The following is a 27237-nucleotide window of genomic DNA, read 5'->3' as shown; positions in this document are numbered from 1 at the left end:
CCCTGTGTGTATTTAAACCCTGTGTTTTCTTGTGTGCGTTATTTGGTGTTTTCTGGACTGCGTCTCTCCCTCCGTCGTCTCAGGTTGTCTCTCCGTGTCTCCCTGCATCTCTGTTTCTGTTCGTTTTTCCAGTTTAGGTTTTTGCTTAGTTTCATGCTCACCCTCACCATCTCTGTTTGTATCAACATTTGATGAATAAACTCACTTGCATCTGAGCTGCCTGCATAAAGGGTCCTTTAATAATTTACACACGGCTTGCCCCGCAAACCGTGACACAAATAAGCTAGTGCACCACAGGAGTTGTACACAGCATGTATTCAGCTTGTCCCAGGTCAGGGTTTCCTTTGCAAAAATCAAGTAAAAGGTGCTCGTAACCACAGTAACATAATCCAGAAACACACCTGGATCAGCTGTTCATAGCACTTCCTACGTTGCAATTAACATCATCAAATTGTCAGTGCGAACTTTCAAGTCCGCCATTACCTGCGAAAACCAGAAGTGGTGTCGTTACAACATACACAAAACCTAGTTTTCCCCTACAGGGCCTTTCAAAGGTCAGCTGGTGTTTTTACAAGTCATGTTTGACTTTATGCCTTTGTGTGTAGTTTCTGGGAGGCTTAGAACTTAAATTACACTGTTGGAAGTTGTTTATTTTCATGCTGCTTTGTTGCAAATTGTGCACAGTAATAGTTATTTTCATTTTTCCTACAGTTTATAAAACGTAGTTTATCTCAAAAATGAAATAACTTTCCTGTGGTTGGAAACTATTTTGTGCAATGTTTTTGCATTTACAGTTTTGAGGGATAAGCCTGTGAAATTTCTGTAACTAGAAATATTCATAGGAAACAGAAGTAAACCTGCAGTCTGAGAGTGAAGTGTTCTTCGGGGAAATACTGTACGTAAGATGTTTTATGTGATGAGAAGGATTTTAAATTAGATACTGGATTCAGCAGGGGGCCATGTTCTGTGCACTTTCAGCCCAAGTCCAGCACCCTGAGACGATACACAGCGAAAGAAAGGAGGCAAAGAACCAGTGAAAGTCAGAACCACTATTCAGAATGAAACGGCTAAGATCCATGAATCCAGGAACATGGCCACAGCTGATAGTGTGCCTAGAGTACATGGTTCTGTTGAGGCAACAGAAACACAGAGAACGGAAACATCATGGAAAGACAAGCCTCTGCACGACATGCACCACCAGCGCCGCACGAGCTCGATAGAGGCTGGGTCTACCACACCACAGGTGCAGTTCAGTCCCAGTTCTATGGTTGAACCCTCTCACAGACTGGTGATGATGCCATAGTGATAAATGTTATACCAGGTAGAAGCAACATCAGGAGGTAACACAAAAAGCTCGACACAACCCGAGGGCTGTGACAGGAGCTTGTGTGGAGGGTGAAGTAGTGGTTCACGAGGTGCTTGGTGCACTCGGGGCACGGACCCCTAAACAGTGAGTGGTAGTGCTTGTAGGACCATCACGCTCCCAGTTCTGTGGCTGACAAACTGAGCTTGAAGGGTAACGACCATACAACATACATCTTTTTCCGCTCCAGTTCCTCCTCACTCTATAAATTATTTTCTTATGCAAGAATCTCCTGGATGCACTGGTACGCATCTTCAGTGATGTATCCTGGGGTCATCGGGTGTTTCGGGTCTCACAACATCACACACCCTCACCCAGGCGACCCAGCCGGGCGTGATCAGGCCCTGACTTGCGTACCAGTAGCTACCCACGGATCAGCCCTCTTGATCCACAGCCACCTTGTGGCTTTCTCTGCCGCTTCGCTCACAGCCTGGACGGGCCTCTTCTTGGCTGCCCCAGCCACGCCCAGCCGGCCTCTTTGCAGAGTGATCGTCCTGCAAAGCTCCAACAACCACCTCTATGGGCTCATAGAAAGTCTTCCAGCCCCTTCCCCTGCACTCCTGCACTACTTCCTGGTACTTTCCTTTCATTGGCCTCCTCGATCCGCTCCTCCCAGTGTACTGTGAGCTCCAGCATGATCAGAAATATAGTGTCAGGATGATAGATGGTCTTCAGCTCTGGTATTAAGATGTAGCTCTTTCTCTGGGCTGCTCTTTCCTGATGCAGTTTCCTCTTTAGTGTCTGTGATTTTACTGCTTCTAAGGAGAAGCCACAGTCCCTGATCTTTGACAGAGATCATTACATAAAGTGTCTAATCCACATCTCACACACTGTGATTCACATTTTCAGTCTATGCAATGAATGAATTATATATTGACTTTTACAGAAGACATTTGAATAACTTCAGCCTCATTACGTAAAATAATATGTAAATATACATAATGAAACCAGATTATAAGACATATGTGGTCAGGATGTAAACGAGCATGTAAACACGTGAAACAAACTCTTTAAACGTGACTGAAGCTTCTCTAAAACATCGTTCAAGTTTCATTTAACTTTCTGGATGAACTTCACTCATTTTCTCAACAGGTCAGTCTTACGTGCAAAGTGGGGCCTCGGAGTTGGAGGCTCTGCAGGAGGCCTACAGGCAGGTCCATGTTGTGGAGGATTCAGATGGCCGTGGTCATCACACCTCATCTTTGGAAGGGAGATGGAGCATCAACAGACCTCTGTCTCCTTCCTCTCAACATGCCCAACAGTCTCTGCAGCCTGTTTCTACCAGTGACTCAGGTCAGAAATGATTCTACTTTCAGTCTTTGTCAGTCTAAGTATACAGTGTATAAACCCCAGGTCTGTGGTTGCTCAGTGAGCGAACCCCAACGGCTCTTTCTGACACTGCAAATGAGAAAATGTGCAACATGGATGAACCCTGATGTCATGTTCTGACAGTTTTGGAAAAAGCATCAATATTTTTGATTATTTTCCACAGATTTCAAAGACTTGAAAGGTCTTCATTTCACATTTGTCACACCTGGGCTCCACTTCTGTGTCACTTCATGTGTGTTAGCCCCATAAATAAGATCCTACTTGTGCTAAAGTGTTTGTGATGGGCAGGATCGTAAAGGATAAAAGTCTGCTGAGAAATTCTTTTGTCTTTGTGTATTTAGAGCTGCCCACTGCAGAAGAGCTGATGAGGCTCCTCCGACCAGAGGCAGCTCAAATTAGAGGCTTCACCCTCCAGCCTGTCAGGTCAGCTTGTTTTCCTCCCAGTTCATCAGCATCTCAGTGTTTGTGGCACAAACACAGAGTTCAAGTAATATTTGAAGGGACTCGCTGTAAATATTCAAACATCAGCCAACAGACGAGCTTAAATCTGACGTCACATTTTGTCTTAACTATGTTAAGGAGCGATCGTGGCTCAAGAGCTGGGAGGTCGCCTTGTAATCGGAGGGTTGCTGGTTCGATCCCCGGCTCGGACAGTCTCGGTCGTTGTGTCCTTGGGCAAGACACTTCACCTACCGCCTACTGGTGACGGCCAGAGGGGCCGATGGCGCGATATGGCAGCCTCGCCTCTGTCAGTCTGCCCCAGGGCAGCTGTGGCTACAACTGTAGCTGCCTCCACCAGTGTGTGAATGTGAGAGTGAAGGAATAGTGGTATTGTAAAGTGCTATATAAATGCAATCTATTATCATTATTATTATTATTATTATAAACAAGAGTTCTTGGTATGCTGTGGACAGCAGTTCATCCGTGGGTTGGGATGATCAACTGGAGAAACTCTGCTAGCAATAAAACAAGAAGCAAAGAATAAACTCGCAAACAAAAACAGTGAAACAAACAATAATCGTCCAAAACAAAACAATGAAAGCATCGATCGTTATGGAGAGCAGGACAACGTCTGTGATCATCAGTTCTGTGTGAGGCTGTGCAGAATGTTAAAGTTTGCATTGGTTTGCAAATATTATGAAGCCCCTGTTTGTTCCCAGCAAAACAAAGAAAATATATCTGATATTTATAAAATGTACAATTAAAAAATAAAAAAATCTGTTGTATTTAATGATAGCAGCACATCTCAAAAACACTGGGCCATGTGTACCAGCCCCTCGTCTTTCAACAACAGTCCTGAGACATCTGATAGTAGGAAACCAGTTGCTGGATTGTTGTCCCACTCTTGTCTAACTGCTCATCATTCCTGACTCTTCTTTATGTTTCATGATGAATCAAATGTTTTCAGCTGGTCAAAGGTCTGGACTCAGAGTGTCAATGATTATGACATGGATGGTAATAATTAGGAAACCATCTGCACCCTCCAAGAAAATAAAAGTATGTCGTTTACACAGCAAAGGCAAATGTGACAGGTGAGCTAAATGTGTTACCTGTCAATGAAAGTCGGGCAGATGTGACGACTAATGCTGAAGCCTGGGTGTACATACTTCCATCCACCCGTCTGTCCGTCCGTCCACCGTCTTCTGCTGGGCACTAATGTGTACTCATTTATGTAGATGAATATGAGATAAAAATGTGTTATCCACCATCTGTCTGTATTTAGAAGAACTCACCATCCTGACATCACTGACACTCGTCTGAAACAATAGTTACAGTAGTAACTGTAAAGTTACATAAAATATTTTGTTTCTTTTTTACTGTGGTTTTCACTTTGATTGCAGTTTTGTGGGACCCAACCAAGAAAAGACGTCCGGGGGGCTGGAGAGGGCCTTCGTGGATGAGTCACAGCCCCCTGCAGCTGCAGCAATAAATGGGGCCGAGGAGTCGACAAGCCACCCAATCGGTGCTGCTCACCCCCCCAACAAGGATCTGATTGGCAGCATCAGAGCAGAAGTAGACAAGCTGATGCAGGATCATACCAAAAGCTCTTCTCTCACATCATCTCACACTGGCACAACTAAGAAACACCCGGTGAGCAAACTATAAAAGGCACTACTGTAGAAAAGAGATTACATTCACACTTTGCATCATACGTTTCCTCAGGCCTCCCGTGGCTCCCTGACTTCTCCTTCCTGTACCTCTTCAATGAGACGAGCCACTCCAGCTCCTGTCAGAGGCCAGCGACTGGGTGGGAGAGCGGCGGTGACTTCAAGGTCATCGGGGATAAGTAGAGGTTCTGCTGCACCAGCCAAACCCCGGTCTGCTGTTTCCTCACAGTGTCCACACAGAGCGACATCCACAAAGACCCACGAAGATTGCTGGGACTGCACAGGTTATTAACTGCACACATCAAGCTTTAGATAATGTAAGAAAGAATGGTGTGCTTTCCACGCTGTTAGAAACTGTACAGTCATTGATCGATCATTGGATAACTGCTTAACTCCATTTCTTATCAGCCAGCATCAATCCTGTCAGTTTACCTTGTAACGTCCTGACTTTGTAGCACTTCTTTGAATCCCTTTCTGTGTGTTTTCACTGCTAGAACCAGGAGTAACAGTGAGGAATGAACTAGTGGCATCTGTTCAGTCCTTGGTGGCTGTCCTCCAGCAGCAAATAGACGCTACCAAACACCAGGATTCTGCACAGGAAGTCAGAGAAACCAGGCTGGAGCAACATCTTCCACAGATCAGTGTAAGGAAATACTGTTTGTGCAGGTTTTCCTGACCACCAGCATCTTTTCACTCTGTGTGGTCGGTAATAACCTGTATAACTTTAGGAAGATGTGTTTGGGTAATCTTGTTTGAACTCTGGAGTGACTTCACTTACGAGGAGCACATTCCAGTGATGAAGCTGGAAAAGAGAAAAACAGGGCTTGTTTTGTATCTTAGCAAAGTAGATTCATTAGGCAAGGCAAGTTTATTTGTATAGCACAATTCAACAACAAGGTGATTCAAAGACATTAAAAAACAAAAACAAATAAAAAGCACGATTTAAAATTGATTAAAACAAGCAAACAAACAAACAAACTAATTAACAAACAAACAAAACGGATAAAATCAGAACAGTAGATAAAATCAGTAGTTAAAATGTAAGTGTTGAAATTTAAGCTTAAAAGTGTGGATTTGGTGTTTTATTCAAATGCAGCTGAGAACAGGTGAATCTTCAACCTGGATTTAAATAAACTGAGTGTTTCAGCTGATCTGAGGCTTTCTGGGAGTTTGTTCCAGATATAAGGAGCATAAAAGCTGAATGCGGCTTCTCCGTGTCTGGTTCTGACTCTGGGAACTGATAAAAGACCGGATCCAGATGACCTGAGGGATCTGGAAGGTTCATACTGGGTCAGGAGGTCACTGATGTATTTTGGTCCTAAACCATTCAGAGCTTTATAGACCAGCATCAGAACTTTAAAGTCTATCCTCTGACGGACAGGCAGCCAGTGTAAAGACCTCAGAGCTGGACTGATGTGGTCCACTTTTTGGTCTTAGTGAGGACTCGAGCAGCAGAGTTCTGAATGAGCTGTAGTTGTCTGACTGATTTTTTAGGTAGACCTGTAAAGATGCTGTTACAGTAATCAAGCCTACTAAAGATGAATGCATGGACTAGTTTTTCCAGGTCCTGTTGGGACATCAGATCTTTTATCCTTGAAATATTCTTAAGGTGATAGTAAGCTGACTTTGTTATTGTCTTAATGTGTTTTTCTAAGTTTAGGTCTGCATCCATCACTACACCCAAATTTCTCTCCAGGTTTGTGGTTTTTAGGTGTATAGATTGAAGTTCTCTGGTGACCTGTAATCGTTTTTCTTTGGCGCCAAAGACTATTACCTCAGTTTGTTTTTGTTTAGCTGGAGAAAATTGTGGCACAACCAGTCATTAATTTCCACAATGCATTTACCAAGAGCCTGTACAGGGCCTCGGTCTCCTGGTGACATTGTGATATATATTTGTGTGTCATCTGCATAGCTATGGTAGTTTATTTTGTTGTTCTTTATAATGCATCATTAACATTACACCATGATACAGAGGTTCCTGTATTCACACTTACACACACGCAGTTACTGTCCCTCCATTTAGAAAGGTGTCATGGTCTAATTATTTTGTGTGTAGTTGTTTTTTCCTGTGTGATAATATTCAACATTGCTATCAGTACATTTATCCGTGATTTGGAGAGCCCAGCGCTGCTCCTGACGCAGGGGAAACTAATTCTAAACTAATAACCCTAAACTAATAGGGAGACCGACCTTTGCACTTGTGCAGGTGAAGCCAAAGGCAAGATATGATCATCTTTTCTTTGACTTGGAAGGAAGTTGGTTTGGAAACATATTTGGAGATGCTTCATCCTCTGCTTTGCATTAGTGTGGGAGCCCCGTCATAAACATGTCCGTTATGCCAGCAGGTCCACACGTTTTTCATTCATACTCCCCTTGCAATGGCTGTACGTCCCCCGCTTTGGGAACCTCTGCTGTAATACTTTTGTTGTTTTGTGCTGAGAAACACTCCTACAGCACATTGATGGATAGAGCCTGGTCTGTGTGCTGCACACTGCTTATTTAGTGAGTCTTGAATACACAACAGTGTCAGTGCAGTTTTCATTTCTGGGATATTAGTTAATTGATTTGAGGGAGCATTCCAGAGGATATTCTGACGGGAACTTCTGGAACGTGGCATTGGATTACCAAACACCCTCATGCTAACTTCCATCTCAACTTCTAATACTAAGCGTGTCAGCAGTAACCATAAGCTCTGCTTTTCTTGAACAACATCATACAGAGAACATGAATCCATTCATCTTCTGTTACTTATCTGAAGCCAAGTTACAGTAGTAACAGGACATGTAGGGTGTTGGAGATGGAAGGGATGTGTTCTCTCTCCAGCCTGTGTCTGTGTTGGTGTCTGGCATTGAGGTTGAGCTGACCTTTCAGAGCTCTCCTTTTGCCATGTTTTACAGTGTTAGGCCCAGCTCTTTGTGGGGTGAAGTCTGTGTGCCTAAAATCTGCTGCTGGTTACCAAAGCAGAGCCTAAAGCTTACAGATGCTAGACAAAACCTGAGTAGCTGGTCATTGGTACAGCTCTGGGTCCTAAATATTTAAAATGGAAAGATGTGAGTAAAGTTAGAGCCTTTGTTGTTTGCACATCACTTTAGCAAACTGAGAGCCATCCAGGGAGGGACTGAGCTGCAGAGCTGAAGTGCAACAGCCTCTGCTTAAAGAAGGACTTCACATGTTCATCCACAGTGTTTTTCACCTTTTACAAGGACAGAGTTGTTTTTCCTAACACTAAATGTAGAGTGCCACAACACAAACATACTGTCAAAATGTGTTTCAAAGGGAGAAAAGCAAAACCATGTTGCAGCTCCTGTGCACACTGATTCTTGCTGAAAGAGAGGCCTGACTTTGGTTTGTTGCCTTTCAGACTGGCAGCTCCGTGCTGGAGCAGCTGAGGACCCAGCTGGCACAGAAGGAGAGGGAGCTGCAGATGATGAAGGCAGGAGCAGAGGAGCTCAGCTCACTCAGACAGCAGAATTACCTGCTGCAAAGCAAGGTGCATAAACACGTCATACTTTCATTCCATATATATAGAAAATGTAGGATGGCCCTTTCTTATTTGGGTAAGACTTGTGTTTTTTCTCTCAGCAGCTGAGAAGTGCAGAAGAAGCCAGTCAGAAGAAGAGGTGGGTGGAGGCTGCAGATGTTGCTGCAGATGAGAAGTTCCAGCAGATTGATAAAGAAATCAAAGAGCAGGAGGCACTGATAAAAGGTTACCAACAGGTTAGTGAGCCTGAACTCTACATCTTATTGTGACTTTTGTCACAACGTTTTTCTCTCAATGATTTCAGTGTTAGTTCGTCTTTTTAAGGACTTTTATTAGGACTTGTTTCTAAAACAAATAGACTGATTTCTACTTTGTGTTCTGTCAGCTGTAATCCCAGCAGTGTAAGTAATGTTATACATTTGCTATCATCAACTGAATGGATGCAAATTTATGACACTACATACTAGGGCTGCTACGATTAGTCGACTAGTGACGATTACATCAACTATCAAAATCATCGACGACTGATTTAATAGTCGACGCGTCGTTTGAAGCTTTGTAAGATCCCAAAAGACGCAGGAATAAGTAGTAGGATTTAAGAGTGTAATAACGGACTGAAACAGAAGATGGCAGCACTGCATGTACAAGGATGCCAGCTGCCGTTAAACCCCGAAGAAGAAGAAGCTGTGTCCCAGAATTCATAGCGCAGCCCAGCTCAGTTTCCAACAATGGCGGCAGCTAGTTAGTTTTAATATTACTCTTATTATTCTTTCTGGGTCACAAAATAAACGTTTAACATATTTTCAGGCGAGAATGTAGCTGTGTAAACCTCAAATATCTGCTCAGTTTATCAAGACACCACATATTTTCAAAAGCGCTCCAACGTTCTCGGAGACGTCTGTTACCCACTAGCTCGATAGCTGACCAGGAGGTCAAGGGTCACTAGAGCCGCTGAGAATGGCAAAGTCCCGGCACATCATTTTCAGATCACCGCGGACTTTCGCTGCTCTACATCTACTTTAGATGTGTCCTTGATCCATCACAGATGACTTAAATGGATAAATGACCTCCTCAACATGTCCTGAAGTTCTCCAGAGGCCTGGTAATGAACTAATCATGTGATTCAGGTGTGCTGACCCAGGGTGAGATCTAACACCTGCAGGACACCGGCCCTCGAGGTCTGGGATTGGGGACCCCTGCTTTAAGAGTTTGCATAGGTTTGGGAGATGAGAGTATCTTTAATGAGAGGGACTCATTTTCCCCTAAACTTTGTCTTTCTGCCTTCTGCTTAAAACAACTTAGAAGTCCTCTCCACTCGCAGCAGTGCTGTACCTCAGACGCTCTATGTTAAGACGCCGTGTGGGCACAATTTATGAAATTCTAATCATTTTCAGTTTTATACAAACTGCAGTAAATAGAAAAGCCCATATTAGGTGTGAGCAACGGTTTTAAAAAACAAGATTTGTACCTAGTTGTTCTTTTCATTGTTTTTTTACATTAATCTTCCTCCAGGAGAATGAGAAGCTGTATTTACAGATGAAGGCTCAGCAGGCCAAGAGTAAAGCTAACGAGGAGGCCATGTTTAAAGAAAACCAGCGGCTGCTGAATGAGCTGGCTGCCACCAGGTGAGCGTCTGACAGACCTGTACGTCCCACACATATGTTGTTGTTTGTGTGCACTGTGAAAGACTGACCACTTGGAACACTGCGAGTCATACACATGTTCATGCATCGCTTCATTCTGTGCATTTAAGCACCTAACAGTGAAGCTAACAGCGAAGCTAACAGTGAAGCTAACAGCGTGTGGAAGGTATTCAACACATAGACCAAACCGGAGTCACTCGTGTTCAGGGACAGCAGCGCTAACTTTAAGTTTGTGAAGTCGGTCGTTAACAAACAGAGATCATGAAGTTCTCTAGATGTGGTTGTTCTGTGGTCAGGGTAAACCTTCTCTAACCTCACCAGGGAGCAGCTGAATAAAACTTCGAGGCCAGTGGGAAGTATATGCCTAACGGATCACACTCCACGCATTGCAGACTTGTTAGCGCAAATAAACTCACTTCAGGTCAGTACCGCTCTCATCCACCTGTACTGTAAGGCTTGAAGGGCTATGTTAGCCTCTTTGATGTAGCACAGATGTGAATCTTTGTGCAGAGAAATGAGGCCAAGATGTCTGCGGACGTCCACAAGCTTGAGCAAGAAAAGCAGGCTCTGGAGGTGGACATGCAGCTCATTAAGAAAGAGAGAGACCTGGCTGAAGCCCGAGCCACCTCCACAGCGGGTAAGATAAAGAACAGTCCTGAAACTACAATATCCATATTTTTCATCCCCTTTTCACTTCATATACAAACCCAAGTCCAAAATGCTATAATAGGATAATGACAAGCCCAAGTTTGGAGCTTCGTTTTGTAGAAATGTGCAAAACTCTGCCAGTTTAAAAATGTGCTACCTTAGCAGAAACCCATAAATCAAAGTGGCAGCTTCAGATGTTGTGTTTGACCAAAGAGACTCACTTTAATGTTGAGTGACAGAGAAAAGCATCACATGCTGTCAGGATTACTGCAACACTGTAACCAGCTGCTGCTTGTGATTTGTTTATAAAACCCCAAAATGTATCAAACTGACAAATATGTGCAAGTCATTAAATGTATGATTCAAAGTGAAATCGTCACCAGATGTGACATCTAATCCACACATGCAAAAACATCAGAGGAAAGTACTGAACGTACTGACTGATGTTTACTTAACTGTCGCACAAAAAGCCTTTGTTGGAGACTTCACGACGTCTCCTGTGTGGAGAAACTATTCCCAGGTGTGCTCGGGTGGGATTTTGGCCCAAACTTCCACACAAACAGTCTTCAAAACTTGAAAGTGCTGCGCGGGCCCTTTCTATGACCTCTGACCTTTAGTTCTGGATATAGGTCAGGTGATTGGCTGGGCGAGACACTTCATGTTCTTTCTCTGAAGCCAGTCAATAGTTTCCTGTCTCTGCATCTACTGTCATTTCTTCGCTATCAGGAATGTGTCGGCACATTTTCCCTTCATCCTGAAGTGTTCCAGTGTCACATGCTGAACCACCCAGACCTTGGTGGTGCATACCTGTTGGTATGGTGTTTATTATGCATGCAACGAGTGGAACTATGGTCCCATCTGACCCGACTATGTTATTCCAGTATTTCAAAGGCTTGTTTGATTGTTTTTCAGCAAAATTTAAACGTGTTTCATTTTGTTTTTTCTTCAGTAATGAACAGTATTGTGCATACAGGCCTCTTCTCCAGTGCCCCCTGGCTCTGCGATAATTCGGTTCCTCTGTGGGGAGGACCGGCCATGACCAGGCGCTGGCCACTGGAACCTTCAGGATTTTAGAAATTCATCTGTAACCAATCAGGATGTTTTACAACAATAGGACTGTGACGGTCTTGAGCTAGAGTATTTGTTTTTACCCATCATGATTTCTTGATGGTCCCATCTGGCCTATAAAAAGGCAGGATTGCTTTCGGAGTGCTGATAAAGCTCAGCTGTGACTTGTCTGTGTCACTCATTCTTACACATAACTTCATCTGTGGACATTTATGTTTGATTTCTTGTAATGTGGGGATTAAGCTGGTGAAGCTTTCATGTCAGTAGCACCTTTAGAAATATATTTACTTAGAAAACTGGTGACATGTTCAATACTTATTGTACCTGCTGTGTATATATGAGTAAGAACTGATTTCTCCTGAACGTGTTAGGAAACCAGACCTTTGAGATGCGTGCATTAGAGGACAGGCACCAGGAGGACGTGACAGCCCTTAAGAAAAAGCTGCAGTGGTTTGCTGAGAAGCAGCAGATGCTGGACAGAGATGCTGGCAGGCTGAAGGCTGCTACAGCTGAGATACACCAGCTCAGAGAACAGGTGACGCTCTCACACGATGGTTACAGACTGATTTATTTTGTACCCTCAATCTGCATGAATCCTCTGTCTGTGCTAACTACTTTTTATTTTAATGATACTTGCAAAGAAAAGCGTCTGGACTTCTTTAAGTTGCTTGAAGACGTTTCACCTTCATCCGAGAAGCTTCTTCAGTTCTAAGGTCAAATGGTGGAGAGTCCCAGATTTAAACCTAGTGGGAGTGTCCCCCCACAGAGGGACAAAAGGACCCCCTGATGATCCTCTAATCACATGAGCCAAGGTGTGAAACTGGGTGTGGGTCCCAATCAGCCAGAGTTTCGGGTGAGTTCATTGTGAAACCTGGCCCCACCCTATCATGTGACTTCCTGAGGTCAGATGGCCCAGGGTGTGAGTGGGCGTTAAGGCGTCTGGGAAGGGATCTCAAAACTGGATTATAGATGGCAGAGAGTTGGTGTCGTAAACCACCGCCTCTGTTCAAAGATGGTCGCTCACAGTGGACATAGATGCTTCTTTCACTCCTCTTTCAAACCATCTGTCCTCTCTGTCCACAATGTGAACATTGGCATCCTCAAAGAGTGACCTTTGACCTTTAGATGCAGATGGACTGCTGAGTCTTGTCCTGTGGAGGTGGCTCTTCTATGTTGTGCCATGCGCTTGTGAAGTGGCTGTTTGGTCTCTCCAATGTAGAGGTCTGAGCATTCCTCGCTGCTGTACGGCATACACCACATTGTTAAGTCTGTGTTTTGGAGTTTTGTCTTTCGGGTGAACCAGTTTCTGTCTGAGTGTGTTGCTGGGTCTGAAGTACACCGGGATGTCATGCTTGGAGAAAACCCTCCTGAGTTTCTCTGATACACCGGCTACATAGGGGATGACAATGTTGCTGCGCCTGTCCTTCTTATCCTCCCTCGCTGGTGTCTGATCTTCTTTTCTGTGCCTCTTTGCTGACTTTAAAAACGCCCATTTAGGATAGCCGCACGTTTTGAGTGCTTCCTTTACATGTGTGTGTTCCTTCTTTTTCCTTCAGGCTTAGAGGGAACATGTTCTGCCCGGTGGTGTAGGGTCCTGATTACTCCAAGTTTGTGTTCCAGAGGGTGATGGGAGTCAAACAGGAGGTACTGGTCCGTGTGTGTGGGCTTCTGGTAAACTTCGATGGTGAGGTTTCCGTTCTCTTCAATGTGCACAGCGCAGTCCAGGAAAGGCAAACAGTCGTCCTTTGTGTCTTCCCTGGTGAACTTGATGTTTTTATCCACAGCGTTGATGTGCGCAGTGAAGGATTCCACTTCTTGTGTCTTGATTTTGACCCAGGTGTCGTCTACATATCTGTACCAGTGGCTGGGTACTCTTCCTTTGAAAGAGCCAAGAGCCTTCCTTTCCACTTCCTCCATGTAAAGGTTGGCTACTATTGGTTTGAAAGAGGAGTGAAAGAAGCATCTATGTCCACTGTGAGCGACCATCTTTGAACAGAGGCGGTGGTTTACGACACCAACTCTCTGCCATCTATAATCCAGTTTTGAGTTCCTCCCCAGACGCCTTAACGCCCACTCACATCTGACCTCAGGAAATCACATGATAAGGTGGGGCCAGGTTTCACAATGAGCTCACCCGAAACTCTGGCTGATTGGGACCCACACCCAGTTTCACACCTTGGCTCATGTGATTAGAGGATCATCAGGGGGTCCTTTTGTCCCTCTGTGGGGGGACACTCCCACTAGGTTTAAATCTGGGACTCTCCACCATTTGACCTTAGAACTGAAGAAGCTTCTCGGATGAAGGTGAAACGTCTTCAAGTAACTTAAAGAAGTCCAGACGCTTTTCTTTGCAAGCTCCTTTGACTACATCACATGTTCAATCTCTATTCAAAAGCTTCCTCCATGTAAAGATCTGATAGTGGGTGTGGCGAGTCATAGCCCCGCCCACCAGGACATAAAGCAGGCTAATTCAATGACTGTAACATAACCTTCTAACGTGTGACTCAGTGTTTGTACCTGAAATAGAGTCTAAGAGTCTGTTTTAGCATCTGTGTGGTAGTTTTCATTAAATGCTTTAAACATTTAAACACTTATAATAGAAACAAAACATTCAATCACACCATTTATGATTAATGAGCTCAGTGTTTAGTCTTAGAGACTGTTTTCTTTGTTGAACTTTATTTGTCTTTGTTGTTGTTGTACTTTTTTTAGATGTACAACTTGAATAATTTATCATTCCCATTTAAGGCTGGTGGTTGTACTCTCCCAGTCAGACCATGTGACCAGGCTGTGATGGTTTTGCCACAAACCATCGTTTTCTTTCCTGCTGTCACAGAGCACCTCCCACAGGGGATTGTGTGATTGTTGGTTTCTGTCTAACATTCAGTTCTTTATGTTACAGAAAAATGTGCCTCAAGGAAACTGTTGTTTTGATTTGAAAAAACTAAAATGGATTTAGTTGTGTTAATTTTAAGGAACGTGTCTGTCTTTGCTCTGGAAACATTGCTCTAGAGCGTCTTCTTTTGTGGTGCTTTACAGTGACAACAGTGAAAGCTTTAGGAATGAGGATGGAAAGTGGGAAGTAACAGGCCGTCTCCATTTCAGGTAGAAAAACTGAAACAGGAAGTGGGCAAAAGAAACAGCTGGCAGAGAAAGGCGAGAGACAAATTTGTGGACTTGAAGAGGATGAAGGACTTGGAGCGACAGGTTTGGCACACGGACATACACTAACAGTTAATTTCTCCTTCTTCTACAACTTCATATCACTTGTTTTCACCAGGTGAAGGAGCTGGAACAAATACTCAGGAGCAGAAACCCAAACTCGCTGCCTGCTTTGATTTATGCTGCAGCCACATCTGCCAGCCACGAGGACGCTGGCGAAACGTCCTCTTCCAGCCGGGTCGCTGCTCTGCTGGAGCGAAGGATCCAACGTCTGGAGGCCGAGCTGGAGAATCACGACGAGGAAGCCAAACGCAGCCTCCAGGTTATGGAGCAGCAGTTTCACCGAGTCAAGGTAGAGCTAACATCCACAGGCTTGTCGATGTAACGACCTGCCAGCACTTCCCACTCAGGACCCCAAACAGAAAGCCCCCGTCACACCACCAACCTGTTCACCACCTCCCAGCTTGGGTTCAGAGGTCAAACACTCAGCTTTTAAGATTGGGCTTAAAACTTTGCCATTTGATAAAGCGAATAGTCAGGGCTGGATCAGGTGAGCCTGCATCCAGCCTCGGCTGCTGGGGGCGTGTTTAGACACACCTTTCAGAGCTGTCTGCTAGTGTGGGGTTTTGTCCTTTGTAAAAATATGTTACTCACATCTTAATACCAAAGAATTAGAGCAGCCACCATCTCTTGCTGGTCATCAGGAGAAGTCACTGAATCCACACTTTGTGATCACCACGTCTCTTCCTGTGTGCGTCCTCCTGCTTGGTGTGGTAGAAAACCAGAGCGACAGACAAAAGCTTCATAGAGAGCTGTGAAGCCCAAAGAGGAAGCCGTGTGACATAATAAGTTCAGTTTCAGTCAGTAAATGAGCTTCTTAACCGCACAGCTGTGAGACTAAAACGTAAAACCTTTATTTTTCTCCTTTACATGTCTGACTTACAGCAGATCAGTGAGGAAACGTGTGTCTGTGCTCATTTGGCTGAACCAACACTTTGAAATGTTCTTGCTGTGGAAGTTTGATTCATCACAGTGAAGAATCACGTTTCAGACGTCTGGTTATAGCAGAGACTCCGTGTGTTTTATAGAAATCTGTCAGAACCATTATTTTCTGTGGTTTGTATCATTTAATGATGAAATGATCATTAAAAACATCAGATGAACACATGAACTAGTTCCTCTTGTAGCCTCGTAGCACTTAAAGCTCTTTACACAGCTCGTCTCAGTCACCAAGCTCTAACATCCACACACAGTCCTGTGGAGCAGCCAGGGACTGAAGCACCATTAGCAGATCAAGAGATGAGGCAGAGTGAGTACATCATAACACAGTTTCACTGTAGTAAAATACCCCTCAGCAGCTGTGTGACAGCACTATGAGTCGCTTTACAGCACTATGAGTCGCTTTACAGCACTATGAGTCGCTTTACAGCACTATGAGTCGCTTTACAGCACTATGAGTCGCTTTACAGCACTATGAGTCGCTTTACAGCACTATGAGTTGCTTTACAGCACTATGAGGCGCTTTACAGCACTATGAGTCGCTTTACAGCACTGGCCATTTTGATTTCTGTAGAAAAACTGAAGGACAGAAAGGTTTTATTTCAGTTTGGACTCTTGTCATGGACACATTCATTAGTGTTTTCAGAGCATTGTTTCATAATGACTGCAGCCACTCTGCTGTGGAGTCTGTAGGCGTCGGCCTGCTTAGTTACACCCACGAGCCTGTCAGCTGCTGACTGGCTCAGTTTCCAGCTGTACCTGTTAACTGGTTTGTGTATCACTGTTTATACATAAAGAAGAAAGTGTGAAGCACATGTGGTTTGTTTCACACAGGGATCAGTAACAGTGTTGCTTGGTCGGTAGCTGCTTTTGATTTGTTGTTTCTTTGCTTGCAGTCACTGATACTGCGCTTGGTCCTGTATTATTATTTCCTCTTCATTAAGGACAGTTTTATATATAACGTGTCACAGTTATTTAATTAAATTAGACACAAATCAGATACATTTTAATCATGCTCACAAACTGAGTCTTAAAAACGAACGACCTGCAACAGTGTAGCAGATTTTTGTTGAATGCCACTATGTGTCTGCTCTGCAGCTTCGCTACGAGCAGCAGATCTGTGAGCTGGAGCAGCAGCTGCAGCGGCAGCAGCAGGTTGAAGCAGCAGCTGGGTCCCAGTCATCAGTAGTCCAGGCTCTGGAGGAAGAGCTGTACCGTGTGAAGCAGAGCCACAAACAGACAGAGAAATCTCTGCAGGAGCAGATCGAGTCTCTCCAGCAGCAGCTGAAGGTCAGTACAAGTCTCACTAAAAGCAATGAGCTATTTTCTTAGCTGCCTCCAGATGCGAGAGCAGGCAGGCTTTGCTCTGCAACCTTGGACTAATGGATGGAGTAGGATAATGGAGCAGTTGATAACACAAAATAAACTCGATCATACAACACTGAGGAGAGCCCTTCGTTCTGCAGGCCCTGCCGAGTCCCGGCCGGCACCAGCGCCAAGCCGAGGCAGCATTTGGCGTGCGGCTTGAGCGGCTGAATCAAGAGCTCGCTAAAAAGACACGGACCATTCAGGAACTGAAGAAGGAACGGAGGAACACGCCGTCTGCCCCCAACACACGAGCAGAAAGACGATCCACTGAGAGCAAATACCAAGAACCAGGTCTCCTCACTGCAGCAGGAGAAACGTTCCCAGCTGCTCTGTGTGAGAAGACCTATCAGCCCACAGTATTCACAGGTGGGAACGCACTTTTTAAAATACACAAAAGGGACTAAAGATCACCTGATACAATGAAAATATTTTGTGGTCACACTGTTTAATTCACTTTGATTTTGTTTATATAATTCCAAATCCCAACAAGATTCGCCTCATCGGGGATGAGAGCAAGGAGACGAGACAAAAGTCGTGCTGTGGGAGAGCCAAAGATTAATAACAACTCATAACTCAATGCAGAGTGCTGTATAAGTACATAGAGAGTGAAAGGGGGCAATTTATGGTTCAGAAGAGGCACGTTTGCAGTCTGCTTGCAGAAAGCCTCGTCGTCAGATGGAGGCACAAATATGCTCCATGTGATCTGTCAACCAGTCGTGCTGTTGTTGGTTCATCACGCAGCCACAGAGAAGATCAGAGTTACAGCAAACTCAGAGCTGTGTGGAAACTCAAGTGTTAAAAATGACCAGTTATGCCTATAACGTCTGTTCCCTGAAGGAGAGGAAACACATGCACATATGGGGGGTGGCTGTAGCTCCGAGGGTAGAGCAGGTCATCTGCTGAAGGGAAGGTCGGCGGTTCGATCCCTAACTGCTCCAGTCTGCATGCCAAGTTTCCCTGGGAAAGATACTAACCCCACGTTGCTTTCCGAAGCTTCCATATGAGTGTGTGTGAACAGTAGGTAGATTTATTTATTGCATGAATGAGGCACGTTGTGTAAAAGCTCTAGTAGTAGAAAAGTACCAGTTCATTTACATATAGTACATCAAGCCTGGCTGAAGACATCTGATTACATCTTTAAGACAGATGAGCTGTGAGGTTTGGCCCCACCTGCATGTGCACATCCTGCAGGTCGATAGCTGCTCTTCACTGAGCAACGCTGCACGGCGAGGCACCGTGTTGTACCTCGTTATTCTTTCAGGGAACAAACGTTATAGTTCAGACAAGTGAATCGACCGGTGTGTGTGTGTGTGGGTGTGTGTGTGTGTGTGTGTGTGTGTATGTGGGTGTGTGCGTGTGCGTGTGTGCGTGTGTGTGTGTGTGTAACTGAAAGTGGTTTACACACAAGTATTGTTTACTTATTCTAGACTTGCATCAGAAGAAAGAACATTCCCACATCGATGCCAGTGCAACACTAACAGCAGGGATATAGGAACGTCTGTAAGCAGGGCTGTGGTTTTCCAGATTTAAAAAATGCAGCTAGCTGGAGGCACTAGAAGATTTTTTTTCATGTTTCCTTCTGACAGGGAGTCATATCTCTGAGGTTCTGCAGGAGAACGAAGCTTTAAAAAAGCAGGTGGAGCGTGTGCTCCTGCAGAGCGAGCAGGAGAAGGAAGCTCTGAAGGCCGACGCTGCTCAGGCCGAGCAGCAGCTGTCCAGGTACAGTTCTGTGGTTTTGCTTCTGTGTGATTTCTGCTCGTTTCCAAATGCTTCTACTTGCACTTGTGTTTAGGAAATGTTATCCTTAAAGCAGTGAAGCAGACAAAATATCAAAGTTCATTTACAGTGTTGAATTTCTATCCCTGAGCCGTAAAAGGCTGATGGGGAATATCATTGTCTGACCTTTGTGAGTGGAAATAAACAGGTGTACAACAAAGTGCAAACCACTGGTTATACTCAAGAACAAAAAGTGTGTGGAGATGATGCAGATCAATCTGTCAGGAAAACGGTGAAGGGGACGTCACGTTGGGGATGCGTGGCTGCTATTGGAACATTTGTGCTGCTGATGAATTCTCAAGAACATAAAGACTCTTCAGATTCAGGCAAAACTGATTGGACGGTGCTTCATAGTGCAAATAGATATTGACCCGTCCTGCAAAGAAGCAGGATGTTCTTCAACAACCCAGCCAATCACCTGCTGCCCCTGAATTAAACATATGATTTAATCTCCCAGGCTGACAGAGGAGTTTGAAGAGCAGTTATCCACTACGAATGCAGAACACTTTAGAGTGTTGGACCACCTGCGGGCCGCCCATGCACTCGAACACTCAGACTCTAAGGTCGCAGAACTGACGAATAAGCTGAGCACTCAGGAGGTAGGGCTCCCTCATCAAGCAGCCTCTGTACGACACGCGCCTGCTGTTTTAACATTCATATGTACCTGCAGGTAATGATGAACCATCTGGACAAGCAGCTGAAAGAAATGCAGGGGTGCAAAGAAGCACTGAGAATATCCAGGAGGAGGGAGGATGCTCTGCAGACGCAGGTGAGGAGGTGGAGAAAGATCGCTGTGCTGGCTCCATCCAGGATTGTACACAGAACGCCAGGATTATGGAACGCCAGGACTGCCAAAATGAATTAATGTTATACACCATTAAATAATTCATTAAAATTGGAATTAATTAAATACATATTTATGACATTTAATTAATTAATTATTGACACATTTAATTAATTATTTCATGATGTATTATTTATTTTGGCAGTCCTGACCTCTGACTGTTCATGAATTTATTTCATCTGTCAGCCTCACCCATCAAACTAAGTGGGCGGGGTTAACGCTGCCACTGCATCTTCTCTAACATCTGATTGGTTACTGTGCAAAGTAAGTCAAGTCGGGTCAATCCTAGATAATCGATCGCTGGTGTGGACTTGGGGCAGCCAGGTATCCCAGAATGCATTTCAAATCACAAGCAGCAATGGTGGTGGCGCTCGAAAATGTCACTTTGTCTGTCACCAACTACACTTTCAATAATGTTTTAGCCGTGAAAGTAGTGGCGTAAAGTTCACGTCCACTCAGCTGGCCAACATAGAACATGTTTGCAAAAGTGCGCCGATGTTTTCGAGATGTTGCCAGCTAACATCCAGCTGATGGCGTGCACCGAGCTCACAGCCCCGCTGTTCCATCGTAACTGTTTTTCACGTTTACCAGTTAGATGTGTTCCACATGTTGCATCTGCAGGTTCTCATCTTCACTGAACGGTCGTCTCTTTCCGCCTGCTCGCGTGTCCTTGTGTTTCTGTAACATAAATAACGAGCCGACGTTTTCCTCACGACACCAGCTGACCCTCAGTTTACCTGCACACATCCTGCTCACCTGTCAGCTGATTAACTCCTGCTGCTTATTCAGGAAACACTCACGTTACCTGGTGATGGTCACAGGTTAACGTGGGCAGCCGGTGCTCCATATAACACAATGTCAGCACAAGACAAGTAAATTTGTTTGGTTCCATTATAGTTTAGGAGTCTCACAGATACACTGAGATAAATCAGCTATTACTGAAATACACGTGCTATATAATTAAATATGATATAAATGTGGAGTTTAGTGAAGTCTTTCAGTATCTACGCTGGTTCAACGCTGCTCCTCTTGGTGGAAATGTGCCTTCTCTTTTCTCCTTGTATAAAAAAAGATTTTTAATGTTAGTTTTAACTTGAAATTCAGTTTAAATCACACATATGAACGCCAGATAAAGAAAAGCGAATGGTTCAGTCTAACGTGCTCCAGTGAGACATTTAACTTCAGTAAAACAATGCAGTTATGAAACATAACTTTAATCTGAGCCAAACTGATTTCCTGAGTTGTAAATAAAACGGTGAAGTAAACGTGACCCGACTGACAGAAGCTGAGTGAATTAAGTCCAGTGTTTAACCACTGAGAGCTAAAACTGAGCGAAGGTTTGCCAGTGACTGGATATCAGCCGCTGATAACGTGCTCTGTAGTTTTCTAGGTGTCCATCGCTCTCCGTTTAAATCCTGTTTGTCGTCTTTATCCCAGGTCAGTCACTCTGACGGAAACAAACTCCAGCAGCTCTGAGCTCAGGAAAAAAACAAATGTACTTGTCTTGTGCCGACATGGTGTTATATGGAGCTGCAGCTGCCCACGTTAACCTGTGACCATCACCAGGTAACGTGAGTGTTTCCTGAATAAGCAGCAGGTGTTAAACAGCTGGATGTGTGCTACAGCGCTGAAGACATTCCTGGATATGCTGACCTCGCTCCGTGCTGCACAGGCCTCCGAGGCAGCAGAGGGGGCTTCCAGTTTTCACTCATGATCAATATTCACAATAAAAACATTAGTCGAACAGCGTGAGGTCTGCACGTGTTTCATAGTGTCTAACAAGCTTTGTACAGTGAAACCTAATGGTTACTACGACGGAAACACCGACGTTATCTCTTTTAGTAAAGTGTATGTGTTTATACACAGGTCACGCTGATTATTGAACAAAAAGCACAATGATCAGATGTTAACTGCACTTTTTTGCTCTCTCTACTTAAACTTTGTCTGTGTGGGTCCTGGTAATTTAATTGATTAATTAAATATGTCATAAATATGTATTTAATTAATTAATTCCAATAAATTATTGACACATTTAATTATTTATTTAATGGTGTATTTAATTAATTCATTTTGACAGCCCTGGCGTTCCATACTGAATGACCCTGCTGAGTACTTTAAGGCCTAGCTCACATGTACATGTTCCTTTTTTAAACCAGCTGATTAGCTGCCTCTGTCTCGTGTTTAGCTAACCAAACTGCTGCAGGAGCTGAAGGAAGCTAAAGAAGCTTCAAGCTCGGAGGTGAAACTCCTGTGCACCTTGGAGAGGAAGATACTGAACATGGAGCTCCGACACCAGCACAGAGAGAAGGAGCTGCAGCAGGTACCAGTGAGGACACAACCAGCTGACAGAAACTGGAACCCAGAACCTGATGTGACCCCTAAGGTCAAGATCCAGGTGTTTTAAATCAGCAGGTGTGATTAACTTTGAACACAAAGACATCCACGGTGGGTGATGAACTAACCACGTTCAAACAAAAGCAGTTCTGGATCCACATCGTCAGCGTAAATGAAACTAACTTGAACTAGTGGCAAACGTAAGCTGACCTGAAGGTTATGCTATAAAAGACTTTAAACGTCTCCTGGAAACCCTCTGCAGTCATACAGACATCAGAGTTAAACACACTGCTGAACCTGAACATATACGCTGTGTGGTGGAGAAGACTGTGCACTTCCCCTGATGACATGATCCACATAGAGGTCAGATGAAGTAGTTCTGCTGTATCAAATACAACCTGAGGTCTTTTGTTTGTCCTTCAGGTGCTTAGGGGGGCGTGGCAGACGCCAGGTGATGATCTGCAGTCTGAGCTGGAGCACTGGAGACGCCTGGCTCAGGACAAGAGCAGGGAGATGGATGCTTTCCGCCTTGAGCTCGACTCCATCCTGGACATCCTGAGACATCTGCAACGACAGGGAGCGGTTCTGCCGCCTCCTGAGCTCGCCGTTCCACAGAGGAGTTAACACGACGTTTGAAAGCTGAGACTGTGAATGCTGCAGATTCCATGCCAGCGTGTCAGCAATAGAAGCTTTTACTTTTTATTTAAATAACTATCTATTTTCATATTTTTCATGTTAATGATTTATGACCAAAGACCTGCAGAGACCGGCTTACCATCCCTGCCTCCACAGAGGAAACAGTCGTGTAAAATAAAGAAACCTTGTGAACATTATTTTGTTGTTTTTTGACTGTTTTACATATCTAGATATGACAGCAGGGCCTGCAGATAAAAGTAATATACTTGATCACAACCACAATATGAATACATATTTAAATATTCTGCAGTAAAAGTTCTCCTTATGGCCCCAGTGTGAGGTGGAAGGTCTCAGCTACACTGGCCGGCTTGGTTAGCAGCACCGAGCATGGCTGCTGGGTAGCACTGCGTAACATGCCGTCAGTTGTCCTCTGCAGGTGTTTTTGATGGGATTTTTCACATCAGTCTCAATTCTTCATGTCTTTTCCTCTGTTTCAGAGCCTTTGCAGGTCAACTACATGCCACACTTCGTAATAAGAAATCAGCTCCACATTCAACTTATAGATCCAATTTGTCTTCATCATCAGATTTTCCATCTTCTTGGATTCCTTGCACAGTTTGGTGGTCCTACATGAGTAATATAATTAAACCCACAGCGGTGGGAAAGGTCATTTGTCAGACTCTTATTTATCTACAGCAGCAGAGTCATTGAATCACTCAAACAGAATTTAAACTCCTCGTTCTGAAGACTTCATGTACGTGCTGTTTTCCTTGTGATCTCTCTTTCAGTTAAGTACAGAAAACTGCAGAGAGGAGCCATATTTAAGTCTACTATAAAATCTTCAAGCGAGCAAATACATTAATCATCGATTCATGCTCGACGAGGAATGCTGTCAAACCTGGTCCTGCTGATGTCACTGAGTGAAATACGGATTTGATCCCCTACAACGGTCTGTGGCAGCTGTGCGCCCATGTGGGACACAGATTACAGTCAGTCAATTACAGACACTACTGATCTTATCTTGTGTTTAAAGCACGCCGCCTGTCTTCAGAGTCAGTTCCTTCCGCTCCAGCTTCTCTACGACTATTGAAAAAACCAAAGAGCTGTCAAAAAATGTCAGGAACGAGGCTGTGGACCTGCACAAGGCTGGAACGAGCTACAAGACCACCAGCAAGAATACTGAAGATTGTCGTGGTCTTCCAACTTGACAGTGATTGCCAACATACTGCCAAGGCAACAAAGGAGCGGCCGGGCCGGTCTCCAGGCCTCGGTACTCAGGAGGGAGCTGAACTTTGTTGTTGTTTAGCAGCAGCCAAGAAAACTACAGGAGTTTCTATAAAGAGGGTGGAACAAACTCCTTCCTGAGATGTGTGCAAACCTGGTGACCAACTACTACTGTGCTTCGAAAGAATCGTTTTCCATCAAGTGTTAAGTCATGTTGTGCTTGTTGTGATATAATATTTATTTCACTCATGACATGAAAATCTATTTAAGTTTTGTTCTGTTCTTTCTGGATACTACCATGAAATTTGTGACTGTTCGTTTCTTTTGTATGTAAGTGAACTTAAAGCAGGGGGTGAAATTAATAACAAAAATACTGGAGCCTTTATTAACTCCTGTAAGAGCTACTCGGCTATGAAATCCCAAATCAACAAGCTCCTGTTCCTGCGCTACAATCAGGAGGTTTTGTGTCGTTAATGCCAGAAGTTCAGAGGTCTGTGTTACTGTGTCAGCGGAGCACGGGCAGCTTTTACACTTCGTCTCTGACACCTGGCTGCCACTTGGTGGATGCGTTGCTGAATATTTTGTTTTGGAGAAAATACGTCAGATCACGAACACAAATGCTCAACTTTTTTCCAGCAGTTATCTACAAAGTTCTAGGTTCTCATAATTTTGCATCTCTTTGTGTTGGAGCCTGACTCTCTCACATGAAATACATTTGTGTGATAAAGGATGTGCTGGCTTTAAAATGACCGACCGACCCCGTGTTCATTAACACTGTTAACTGGTAAACATACTGAATAAGACTTCAAAAAGTGGGAGAAAATAACATAAATAACATAAAATCATGTGAGAGAAGGATTCTCTCAATTACAGTGCAAAGGCATTCTTAATATAGTGTTAAACATCAGTTTAGAAAAACACCAAAAAACCATGCTAGATGTCTCTACTGGACTACTGTGTTTGGACACACTGGATGTGGCATCGGTTAGGTTCGTATTGTAGGCAGTGAATGTCCCAATTTAGAGGTTCATCCAAACACAGCCTACAAATGCATCCTACATTTCCCAGGATTGGAACGATGCACCTGCTGGATCCTTCGTTGCTTTATTATTCGTTTGTGAAGGCGTTGCACGGGTTAGCACCCTCACACCTTTCTGGTCTTTTAAATTGGTGCACCCCAACAAGCTCACTGGGTGTACGGCTCGAACGCTCCTGTGCCAAGGTCCAGATTAAAGCACAGAGGAGATCGGGCCTTTGCTGTAACTGCTCCTAAACTGTGGGACAAACTGCTCCTTCACATCAGGACCTCCCCAACATTGGACTCTTTTTAAACCCACTTTTGTTCCTTGGCTTTTATATCAGAAAGAGTGTGTATGACCTTTATTTGTCTCATTTCTTACTTAAATCTTCTCTTTTTATGCTTCTTTTTCTTAAATGTTATCATTTCTTCCTATATTTTTATCTTTTGATTACCTTAAATGTACACCACCTTGGTCAACAGTTGCTGTTTTAAATGTGCTACATAAATAAATTTGACTTTGACAGGATCAGGGCATGCTCATAATGAGACGACAACAGTGTCCTGGGGCATTTCCGCCCCCCCCCCCCCCCCACGTCTCGATGGTCATTGCCGAGCTCCCGGACAGTCTGAAGTGCAATCTGCTGGTGTTGGACGCACCAAAACAAAGATGGGGGCAGTTAATGGTCCCCATGCTGCAGGAACTGGCTGCATACTTGCGAGAGAGCGGGTTGTCAGAGGGACCTATTAGTGTGTCGCACAGCAAATGAGAGCCTAAACTCAATAACAGCCTCATGAATAAACTACCTGATCTCCTGAATCCCGGGAAGGTTATGAAGATTAGTAATCAAAATTAAGATGGTTTTGGATGAGATTAGACTGTTTTATTGTCACTGGAAACTACAATACTCAAACGATGACACAAAGTTTGGTATCTAATGTGAAGTGGAAACGATATAACATTATTGTCCGGAGTAACTTACATGAATAAAAGAAGCCTACAGAGTAAATATGTACATTCACAGTATTTGCACAATGTCATTGTTGTGTGCATGGTGTGCTTGTGCGTGTTTAGGGCTTAAATTGTGACGACGGTGTTCCTGAGCTGGTTGTTTCTGGATCAGAGGTTCCTGAACCTCGTTCTTCCCAGAGGGAAGCAGGGAGCACAGACTGTGGTCTGGATGGGAGGATGATGTTATGAACCTTCTTCAGACTGTGTTTCCAGGTTATGTCTGCGATACGGGGCAGCTGAGCACCACACTCGGTGTAAATGCTTTCACTTGTCTTTACAGTGTGCATTGAGATGCCCATCTGCTACCACACAGCCAATGTTAATTCACCACCACTATTATTAATACATTTTACACACATTTGTGCTGTGAATGAATTAAAATAATCCAAGGTTAGAAATGTTTCACCTGATTTAACCTCTATGTACTGTAACTGTAACAGTGTTTGTATCCACACATGTGTGAAGGAGATGTTATTTATTCTTTTCAGTATCAGTGCAGGTGTGAAGACTGTTCTGGCTTCATTGATCCGGATTTATTTTAATGAACCTCAGAAAATCTGATTGGTGTCAATTTATTTTTCCACAAGTTGAAGATTATTTGTTCCAGCCCGAGCTACAGGCTGCCCCCTACAAAAAATGCCAGTTTGAAGCCTTATGTTAAAAGTAGAGCAGTTTCCCTAAACCCAGACTGTGAGCTGGCATCACTGATATGACACAAACACAGAGCTGTGGCTGTGGTGTAGCTCGCACACTAAGGGAATCTGCTGGATTCATGTATGTTGCAGCTACATAGCACATCACGTTGTTCTGTCTGCAGCCTGAATGTCTTTGTTGCACAGTTCAAGGGTTGTGTTATCACACTGCAGGAGCAGAGGAGCCATGCTGAGGTACTTTTGGGCGTGACTGTAACAGTGGATGTGCGTCCCAGACTGATAAGTCATGTTGGGTGACCAAGTATTGATGAAGTTTACCAACTGTAATGTAAACGATGTTTTCTAATTGTATCCACTATTATACCCATTCAAGACATACATGCAGCATGCAGCATGGGCTAGAGCCCAAATGCTAGCTAAGCCTAACTACTGGCTTAGACGTCACCCAGCTTAACAAGGTCAGCTGTTGGGAAACCAGAACAGGACAGGTGAGAAGTTGCCTACACAGGTAAGGACAGGAAACATGGAACTGATGTAACACGGCTATGCCAGCTAACCCACTCTATATGCA

General features: G+C 44.1%; 1 protein-coding gene across 3 annotated transcripts; it reads left to right on the top strand.

Moving 5' to 3' along the window:
- Positions 1-23: 23 nt before the first annotated feature.
- LOC146507631 (centrosomal protein of 162 kDa-like) lies at positions 24-22956 on the top strand. Of its 3 annotated transcripts, none has more exons than XM_085177454.1 (20): positions 29-2656; positions 3034-3115; positions 4534-4783; positions 4856-5084; positions 5295-5443; positions 8162-8290; positions 8383-8517; positions 9794-9906; positions 10246-10345; positions 10435-10561; positions 12012-12175; positions 14746-14847; positions 14921-15154; positions 16900-17091; positions 17268-17535; positions 18756-18888; positions 19403-19544; positions 19616-19714; positions 21975-22109; positions 22547-22956. In XM_085177454.1, the coding sequence occupies exons 2-20, from the start codon at positions 3057-3059 to the stop codon at positions 22745-22747; spliced, it is 2961 nt and encodes a 986-aa protein (XP_085033580.1). In that variant the 5' UTR covers positions 29-2656; positions 3034-3056; the 3' UTR covers positions 22748-22956. The 3 variants fall into 3 exon arrangements, with proteins under 3 accessions (XP_085033582.1, XP_085033580.1, XP_085033581.1); XM_085177455.1 differs by having other exon boundaries at positions 31-2656; positions 8386-8517; XM_085177456.1 differs by lacking the exons at positions 19403-19544; positions 19616-19714; positions 21975-22109 and having other exon boundaries at positions 24-2656.
- The last annotated feature ends 4281 nt before the right edge of the window (positions 22957-27237 follow it).

The sequence above is a fragment of the Neolamprologus multifasciatus genome, chromosome 11 (assembly GCF_963576455.1).
Source record: "Neolamprologus multifasciatus chromosome 11, fNeoMul1.2, whole genome shotgun sequence".
Classification (NCBI taxonomy): domain Eukaryota; kingdom Metazoa; phylum Chordata; class Actinopteri; order Cichliformes; family Cichlidae; genus Neolamprologus; species Neolamprologus multifasciatus.
Note: the sequence above shows the minus strand (reverse complement) of the source record. Positions and strands in the feature narration are given on the sequence as shown.